Genomic DNA, 10,603 nt, shown 5'->3' with positions numbered 1-10,603 from the left:
TACTTTACTGTTACTGTTTAGTGACAGATGGCATACTAATTAGAGAGGCATTCTGGGGTTAAGCGAATTGCTCAGGGGTGCAATAGTCACAGATCAGGTTTGTGTTCCCAATAACTCTCCAGTCACCCTTATTTTGGCAATCTTGGTTTTAGGCTACCGCTATCTTCATCTTTGGTTATAGGCCTTTATTTTTGGATTGTGTGATCCTGACTGATGGATCACTGGCATTTTTTAAAGACATTTGAGCCTCATTCACTGAATGCAACACCAGTGTCTTGGATAGTGCTGACTGTGGAATATTTATGAAGAATTGAGCGGTGTTCAGTTTTACAGGTGTGTCAGTTTTGCAGGTCCAGGCAGCTCTGATCTCAGAACAAAGTGGAACAAACAGACACCCTCCTGCTGGAGCTAACAGGTATTACACACACTCAACTCACTGCTATCTATCTATCTATCTATCTATCTATCTATCTATCTATCTATCTGTCTGTCTGTCTGTCTGTCTATCATTTATCTAACATTCTATATAACATTCTATCTATCTAACATTCTATATAACATTCTATTTATCTATCTATATCTATCTCTCTATCGTTCTATCTATATCTATATCTATCTATCTATCATTCTATCGTTCTGTCGTTCTATCAAACATTCTATCTATCTATCATCTATCTATCTATCTATCTATCTATCTATCTATCTATCTATCTATCTAACATATCTATCTATCTCTATCTATTTATTGTTCCATTATTCTATCGTTCTGTCTACTATCTATCTATCTATATCTATTATTGTTCTATCATTCTATCTATCTATCTAGCTATCTGTCTAACATTCTATCTGTCTATCTATCTATCTATGATCTATTTATCGTTCTGTCATTCTATCTATCTATCTATTTACCTATCATCTAGCTATCTGTATAACATTCTATCTATATCTATCTATATCTATCTATCTATCTATCTATCATCTATTTATTGTTCTATCATTCTATCGTTCTGTCTACTATCAATCTATATCTATCTATCTATCGATCTATCTAACATTCTATCTATTTATCTATCCATCTATCATTCTGTTGTTCTGTGTACTATCTATCTATCTATCTATTTATCTATTTATCTATCATGTATCTAGCTATCTGTATAACATTCTATCTATCTATCTATCTGTCGTTCTATCATTCTATCGTTCTGTCTACTATCTATCTGTATAACATTCTATCTATCTATCTATCTATCTATCTATCTATCTATCTATCTATCTATCTGTCTGTCTAACATTCTATCTATCTATCATGTATCTAGCTATCTGTATAACATTCTATCTATCTATCTATCGTTCTAACATTCTGTTCACAATCTATCGTTCATTCGTTCGTTTATTGTCATTCTATCTATCTTTGTGTGATGAGTTTGTCACACAGGAGTCTTCAGGACTCCTTTGATTCAGGACCTGTCATGTCTGTTGTAGAGTACAGTGATGGGAGGCTCAGTAAAGCCTGGGTGACTGAAGAGTTCCTAACACCCATGTCCTGTCGGCTGAAAGCAGAGCACAGGATGTGTGAAAAGGCCACAGAAAATAGGCTCCCTGAAGGGGAATGGTGTCTCACATACCACTTCCTCCCCTAACACAGGATGTTTCCTACAGTTTCATGTAGTGTCAGGTCAGCACAGTGTGTCACAGTATGAAAGGCTAGATGAGAGTAACGCACACACACACAAACACAATACTGCCATGGCTTAATGCTGACAGACCTTCCACCTGTCTGTTCATGCATGATCTCCTCATCTCTTTATGAATACGGGATCACAGCTTAATTCTGGGCCCAGCAGTGAGTGTCACATTACATGAGCAGATCCCTGATACATTTTCAATATTCAGGTTTTCATTCGCTCAGAATCGTGCCATGATGCCGTTCTCCACGTGGCCGTACACGCACAACGCAGCATGCGTGGGTGAACTGACGCAGTCTCAATGACTCACACTGACACCAAACCTCACTTACAGCATCATTAATGTCCTTCTGCGTCTGTGGCAGGTGAGCAATCACAGATCAGACCCACTTACAGCCATCGCACTGCAGCCGCTCCACTGCACGATTTATAAAACAGCCATGAAGAGCTTGAGAAAACAACCAGTCTTAGCAATAAGAACTTTTTATTTTTAAAGCTAAATATAATCCTTTTTTAATGTAAATTTTAACCTGCTCCCAAAACACAAAATGACCATACTTTATAGTCATAAATAACCATTTTAGACACATGCACATATACAGTATTATTCTCCTAGTAGCAGCAGAATTTTTAATCATTATCTATTAGCAAAAAAAAAAAAAAAAAAAAAAAAAAAAGATCATGATAGATGATATGCCTTGATTGCGGTAAACTTAAAAACCTCCAAACTAGGCCATATATTTTGTTCTGTCACAGGCTGTATGTCAAAAAGCAATTTAGGTAACACAAAATGTCATAAATCATAAAACACAGTGAAGGCATTAGAATAGATGCATAGTCTAAATGGTTTTACCTTGTCATAAACAGTGAAGCTGTGTAATGTAGGTGCTGTCATTAACATTTTTAATCAGATTTGTTTTATTTACAAGAATATGTTGAAATTGAACATAACATTACTTTCAGGAAAACAAACACCACCATAATGCTTTTATGCTAGATTCTGGCCTGTACCCATGGCAACATGCTCATAATTCAGCTTTTGGAAGTCTTTCGAGAGGAGAAGATTACAACTTTCATCTTTGACTATGAAAAGCATTCAAAATAAGCCTCAGACATGTCTAGTACCAGGCGCCGACTATTGTCGAAAAAATTTGATGTCAACAAGACTTTTTAAAGATACTTTTATTCAGCAAGGATGCATTAAATTGATTTCTATACAAAATCTTACATTTACATATATATATATATATGTTCTTTAGAACTTTCTGTTCATTACGGTTACATGAGAAAAGTATCACGAGTCCACAAAAAACAGCACAAATGTTTTAATATTAATAATAATGTTCTTTCTGCACAAATCAGCAGTACTATATATATATATATAGTAACATTTTTAAATATTTTTACTATTTAAAATTACTTTTCTATTTAAATATATTTTAAAATGTAATTTAAATGTAATATATTCCTGAGCTAATTTTCTGCATCATTACTCTAGATTATTATTATTATTATTATTATTATAAATATTAAAACAGTTGAGTAATTTTTTTTCAGGATTCTTTGATGAATATAAACATTTAAGCTTTTTTAACATTACACACTATACTATTCAAAAGCTTGGAGTCAGTATAATTTTTGGGAGAAAGATATGATAGAAATTAATCCTTTTATTTTTCAAGGACGCTTTAAATTAATCAAAAGTGATGATAAAGACATTTATAATGTTACAAAAGAGAAATCTATTTCAGAAAAATTCTCTTCTGAACTCATCAAAGAAACCTGAAAAATTATACTTGGCTGTTTTTTTAACATAATAATAATAATATATATATATATATATATATATATATATTTAGCAGCAAATCAAAATTTTAGAAAGATTTCTAAAGGATCATGTGACTGGAGTGATGATGCTAAAAATTCAGCTTTGAAATCATAAGAATAAATTACATTTTAAAATATATTCAAATAGAAAACAGTTATTTTTTAAATTGTAAAAATATTTCAAAATATAACTGTTTTTGCTGTACTTTGTATCAAACAAATGCAGGCTTGCTAAGCAGAAGAGACTTCTTTAAAAAAACATGACAAATCTTACAAACTTTAGACTGGTAGTGCGTGTATATATATATAACAACATAAACAAAAAACAAACAAAAAAATGTACAGAACCTCTACTGTAAAGAGCCTTATTGAGTACTATATACATTCTTTACTGCTTTGTAACTAAACAGTATATCTAATACAATGAATAAGCATGTACTTAAACATTCTTTATTTTGATACAAGTAACAGATGTGGACAGAGACAGTGACTTTCTGAATCTGTCCTAAATTAAGAGCCAAATTAAGACCCACATTGTGGCCAGCAGAGGGCGATACACGATTTTTAAATAGACTCAGATGGCAGCATCCAACTTTATTGACCATGTGATTTCAGGAATGCAAACGTAAGTACATTCTGTTATTTTTACAAAAAAAAAAAAAAAAAAAAAATTGTACAATAAATTCCTAACTTGCACTAAAGCATCTTTAAGAACTCAGCCACGGTCAATATATATCAGAAGGCTACAGACTGTGTAATCTTTTTAATAGCTTTTATCAATGGCAGATAACTGTCCTGTGGTGACCACAGAATGTGTTTTTACAGTATGATGGATGAGTCCCATCCTGATTGCTTTGTCCGGTGAATCCACTTCATACTAATACTGCAGAATCTAATAAGGCTTCAGATATGCGATTGGCCGGTACACAATGTTCAGACATGGCTTGTAAAAACCATAATTGCATGTAATTTAGTGTCTAATCCAGGACAGTCTTACAAAACGGCATCACGCAGATGGGTTGTTCCAAACTTTTGTCTCGGCAGGGGCTCGGCACCGGCAGCGCTACAACGTACTCATTGCGATCCAGCTGTCGGCCACATGTGTGCGATGGGGTCGTCGAGTCCATACCCGGCTCTACATCATATCCTTTCTTTCAGCGTTCCTGCGACCACCATGTTGGGATGAACAAAAGAACCTCAGCTTCGTCCAGAAGCTTCTAGGCTCTGCTGGATATTGATGTAGAGTGAAAATGCTGAGGAAAGCCCTTCTGTGGATGAGAAGGTGGGGCTGCTGGGCCTAATCCTGTTATCCCAACCTTCTTAATCCAGATCCTGTCAGTCTTCACACCTCTTCAGTCACACAAATACAAACACACTTCCAATACAAATACATCAGATATAATGGAGGACACCATGATCCTGGGTCTTGAAGGGATCAAGAAAACCATCTTGCATGGAGGAACTGGTGTGAAGCCTAAATTTATCACAGGAACTAAGGTACAGCCTCACAGTCATATTTTATACGTATATAAGGCAGGAGCGTCATTGCATGTGTAACAGCAGAAAATGTTCCAGGATGTGAGTCATTTCTTTGTTTGCCTAACTGAATCTAGGGATCATGTCTTTTTCACTACACACGTAATAGGTTGTTGTTGGTATTATATAATCAATTTCAGAATAGACAAAGCAGTTTTCTTGTCTCTTTAAGGTTGTAGGCTTCAAATGAGCAAAAACTATAAGACCTTATGAGGTATTTGAAGAGTTTTAGTGCTAGTAGTACTTTTTAACTCAGCCTCTTCCATGTTTCTTATAGGTGACGTTCCATTTTCGCACTCAGCTCTGCAATGATGAGCGTACAGTGATAGATGACAGTAAGAAGGCAGGTATGCCGATGGAAATGGTGATCGGGAACATGTTTAAACTGGACGTCTGGGAGACTCTGCTCATGTCTATGCACATAGGGGAGGTGGCCGAGTTCTGGTGTGACGTCATTGTAAGTATAATGTGATTTTCCTTTCAGTTCCTCCCATTCTTCCTGATCAGTACAAACCACAGAGGTGGAATTAAAAATTGTAATTAAACTGAATTGTCCAGACTCATCGGACACTGAATTTGATCTAAAGTAAATGGAATCTATCGATTCAAAATTCAAAGATACAAAAATCAATTATAAAAAAAGAAATAAAAATAATAATAATTTTGTTATTCTAATTATTAAGTAATTAATATATACTGATAATAATAATTAGGTTTTAAAAATATTAATTACTATTAAGTTATTGTCTATTATTTGTAATTAAAGTCTACAGTTACAATAATATGAATTTCCTTGAATTTCATTCCATTTTATTACTACATCCTCAAATGTTTTTTTGTTTATTTATTTATTTTTATTTTTCACCATCTTGGCTCCTTCAGTTTCAGTTAATTGCAATTTAAAATCCATTCACTTTGCTATTCTCAATGGTGCGGAACTTAAGTATTAATACTTGTAATATTATTTAGATGTACACTATCAGTCAAAGGTTTTTGAACAGTAAGACTTTTAATGTTTTTTAAAGAAGTCTCTTCTGCTCACCAAGCCTGCATTTATTTGATCCAAAGTACAGTAAAAACAGTAAAATTTTGAAATATTTTTAATATTTAAAATAACTGTTTTCTATTTATATATATTGTAAAATGTAATTTATTCCTGTGATCAAATCTACATTTTTAGCATCATTACTCCAGTCTTCGGTATCACATGATCCTTCAGAAATCATTCTAATGATATGAGTTGCTGTTCAAGAAATATTTTTTGTATTATTAATATTTAAAACAGCTGAGTACATTTTTTCAGGATGCTTTGATGAGTAGAAAGATCAGCATTTATCTCAAATAAAAAGCTTTTATAAGGTTATACACTACCATTCAAAAGCTTGGAGTCAGTATATATATATTTTCTCGATAAATTCTGTTCTTCTATTCATCCAGGAAACCTGAAAAAAATCTACTCAGCTGTTTATAATAATAATAATAATAATAATAAATGTTTTTTGAGCAGCAAATCAGCATATTAGAATGATTTCTGAAGGACCATATGACTTGAGTAATGATGCTAAAAATTCAGCTTTGAAATCAAAGAAATAAATTACATTTTAAAATATATTCAAATAGAAAACAGTTTTTTAAATGGTAAATATGTTTCAAAATGTTACTGTTTTTGCTGTACTTTAGATCAAATAAATGCAGGCTTGGTGAACGACTTCTTTAAAAATCATTAAAAATCTTACTGTTCAAAAACGTTTGACTCGTAGTGTACCTTTTTTTGGTTTCTAAAACATTTTAAAGTCTCTAATGCTTACCAGGGCTGTACAGTAAAACTTGTAATACTGTGGCGGCATATTATTACAATTTAAAGTAACTGTTTTCTATATGAATATATTTTAAAATATAATTTATTCCTGTGACGGCAAAGCTGAAATTATCAGAAATCATTGACTTTGTGGTCAGAAAACATTTCTTCTTATTATCATTGTTGAAATCAGTTGTGCTGCTTAATATTTTTATGAAAACTGATTCATTTTTTTCAGGATTCTTTGATGAATTTAAAATTCAGATTTGAATTTGAACAGAATTTGAAACTGTGTAAAAGTCTTCACAGTCATTTTAAGTTAATGCATTCTTTCTGAATAAAATAATTTATTTCCAAAAAATCTTCCTGACCAAAAAATTATATATATATATATATATATATATAAAAATTATTTACACCTCAAGTTTGAGTGAAAAACCAAATTGTAACCTGATACCAACTAACCCGATAACTCCTCACACAATAAATGCTTTCAGATGAGAAGTGGTGACTGATGTTTCAGTCAGAGACTTTTATGGTTCGCTACAAGCATAAAGTTACCACAGTGAGTTCCAGACTGAAGCGTGTCATACGTTATCCTAACGGAAAGCTTAAATCCTTACAAAATAGGATTAAGTCTGTTCCACATGGTATAATCATCATTTACAGCTGCCATCCCATCTCCAGCACCTGAGATACATTACTGTGGCTCTAACAGTCTCTACCATTATAGGAATGCTAGGATTGGTAATACAAACACAGTCATGGACACATCAGCCACATAAACACACACTTTTAAGCTTCAGAAAAGCTGCGGCTTTAAAAAATATTAGTTGAAAATGGAAATATGTGGAGTATCTCCAATAAATGTAACTTTAATGCTGAAAAATGACTAATTTTAGAGATTAGAAGTATAAGTGTTTTATGTTCTTTCCTCTGTGGCCGAGCAGCACACCGGATTGTATCCAATAGTGGCAAAGAGTCTACGGCGCATCGCGGTGGGGAAAGATCCAGTGGACTGGCACATTCACACCTGCGGCATGGCCAACATGTTTGCCTACCACAGCCTGGGCTATGACGATCTGGATGAGCTTCAGAAAGAACCACAGCCTCTTTATTTTGTAATGGAACTTCTAAAGGTTTGGACTTTCAGGCACAATATTTGCATTCATTTGTAAATGAGCAGATATATTTGCGTAAACATACTTTCATATTTAATATGGATTTACTTTACGTGAAGAACGGGTCTCTGCTTGATATTTATTATCAAGGCAAGGTTTTAGTCTAAAAACCTTTGTCAGGAATTTAGAAAGATCTACTGAAGGCCTTCAGTAGATCTATGCCAGACAGCCGACTATAGTGGTATAAATTCATAAGAGCACTACACAAAATGACCACTAGGTGGAGCTAGGGCATCATTTTAAAACTTTGATATTAACTGGAAATTAATTGTATGTTTGAAACTGACTAGAGTAATCAATGTTGGGTTCAGGTACAGCAGCCCAGTGAGTATGACAGAGAGTCCTGGGCTTTGAATGATGAAGAAAGATTGAAAGCGGTACCTGTACTCCACGGTCAAGGGAACAAGCTCTTCAAACAGGGCCGATATGAGGACGCCACCCTGAAATATAAAGAAGCCATTATGTGTATCAAGAATGTGCAGACAAAGGTAAGAATACATCTCTGTAACTGTTTTTATACATTCAGTAGCTTAAAAATGACTATATTCTGAGAAAACGACTAATGTAATATTAATGAGATACTGTGTGTCTCATTTAATTTTCTTCAGGAAAAGGCATGGGAAGCTCCATGGCTGAGACTGGAGAAGATGGCCAACACGCTCACTTTAAACTACTGCCAGTGTCTGCTGCGCATGGAGGAGTACTATGAGGTCATCGAACACACAAGTGACATCATCAACCAGCATCCTGGTGAGTAACAGGATACCAATAACAGACAAATGGCAAAAGAGAAGTTTGTCTAGGGCTGTCGCTAATGATTATTTTGGTAATCGAATAATCGGTTGATTATTCCGATGATTAATTGAGTAAGCTGATCATAATAACATTTTTTTGAAGAAACGGTCTAATAATGTGTTTCATGGATTCTTGGCCGTGAAATGCGCCACTTCTGGTATTTTGCTGGTTACTTGACATGGGCAAATTGCAATTGAACACTTTTTAAAATCGAGTACTCAAATCAAAGAGTTGTGCTCGAAAAGTGCTCGTTTTTACCAGTTGAGCATGCTGAATCTGTCTTTGTCGGGCCTTGGAATGCCTGAGACGAAGACGTACTAAAATCGCTTGATTGTCACTGTTGGTCTGCATCTGTTGCAATATGAATTGGCATTATAACAAGAAAAAGACATTCTTTGTATTCACAGGGGCAATGAAAGCCTTCTATCTGCGTGGAAAAGCACACATGGAGGTGTGGAATGAAGCTGAGGCCAGAGATGATTTTATGAGAGTCTTGGATCTGGACCCGGGCATGAAAAAGACCATCAAGAAAGACCTTGCAGTTCTCAAAATGAGAATGGAGTTAAAAAATGAGGAGGACAGACTGAAGTACAAGGGCATGTTCGCCAAGATGGCAAGAGAGCAAGAATCTCTAGAGCTGGAGAATCCAGATCAAGAGTTTTCAGAGGAAACATCTCCAGAAACGACTCTGGAAAAGCAGAATCCAGAGGAAGCACCGCTAGAGGAAACGGGTGAAGAACAAACATCTCCAGAGCAAATAAATTCACCACAAGAAGAAGTTGTTTCACAAGAAGAAACATCTACTGCACTATCAAGTTCCGATCATGAGATACCAGAACAAGCAACTACTCCAGATGTGACTCCAGAAGAAACTACCACAGAAGAAGCTACTCCAGAAGAATTAGACGCAGAGCAAACATTTCTGGAGCAATCGACGTCTGAAGGAACATCAGCAGAACATACAACTCCAGAGCCAACCTGTCCAGAACAAGCAGACCAGGATCTAGTATCTTTAGAAGAAACATCTCCAGCTCAAACGACACCAGAAAACTCAACGCCAGTTGATGAGTCTTAATAGTAGCAACAATTTCAAGAGAGGTGCGACAATGATGATGTGGGATAAAGCTGAACCCTTTTACTTCTGTAGTGCTTTGTTGCTTTTCTTAATGTATTCTACATTAGAATATGAGATTTAACTTTACCATAGTGATTGCAGTTTAGCCAAATCATCCAGTAAAATAGTACTCAACCAGCTATGTTGTGGTGGATATTTGAATAATAATTAATTCATCAGTAGCATTTCGTCTCAAAACATCATAAACTTCACGATAACTCTGTTTTACACTCTTTACGCACAGACATAGCGAACATTCCTGTAATGAATTCAAATATTAAATATAAAACCGATCATGTTTATAAAATGTATCATGTTCATGTTTGAGAGAGATTAAAATTTATGATATTAAAATACTCTCTTGATTGCCAAATATAACTCTAAGTTTTTACTGTACTCTATACTGTACTGTTGTTGTTGTTTTTTTAATATATATATATTCATAATTCTAGTTTGGGAAACCCTGACCTAAGTTGCCAGCACTGAGATTGTTAATGCCCTGAGGCTTATGAATCAGCTTACAATGAAATCTGTTGAGGAACAGACTGCAGATCAATGTCATTACATCATAAGATAGCTTTAAGGGGATTCCCTTGTTTCTCTATCAAGTTTTCCAGTATATATACATTTTCCTCATGTAATAAGGTTTGTCATTGAGTAGAGACGT

The 10,603-nt window shown here is 34.6% G+C and overlaps 1 protein-coding gene across 1 annotated transcript; it reads left to right on the top strand.

Annotated features, from left to right (window-relative positions):
- The first annotated feature begins 1,551 nt into the window (after positions 1–1,551).
- Positions 1,552–10,263, top strand: aipl1 (aryl hydrocarbon receptor interacting protein-like 1). Its single transcript, XM_051129439.1, has 7 exons — positions 1,552–1,675; positions 4,557–5,009; positions 5,326–5,505; positions 7,797–7,985; positions 8,339–8,515; positions 8,636–8,777; positions 9,230–10,263. The coding sequence occupies exons 2-7, from the start codon at positions 4,914–4,916 to the stop codon at positions 9,895–9,897; spliced, it is 1,452 nt and encodes a 483-aa protein (XP_050985396.1). The 5' UTR covers positions 1,552–1,675; positions 4,557–4,913; the 3' UTR covers positions 9,898–10,263.
- Positions 10,264–10,603: the final 340 nt, after the last annotated feature.

Source organism: Labeo rohita, chromosome 15 (assembly GCF_022985175.1).
Source record: "Labeo rohita strain BAU-BD-2019 chromosome 15, IGBB_LRoh.1.0, whole genome shotgun sequence".
NCBI lineage: Eukaryota > Metazoa > Chordata > Actinopteri > Cypriniformes > Cyprinidae > Labeo > Labeo rohita.
The sequence above is the reverse complement of the archived record's forward strand: the minus strand, read 5'-3'. Positions and strand labels throughout refer to the sequence as shown.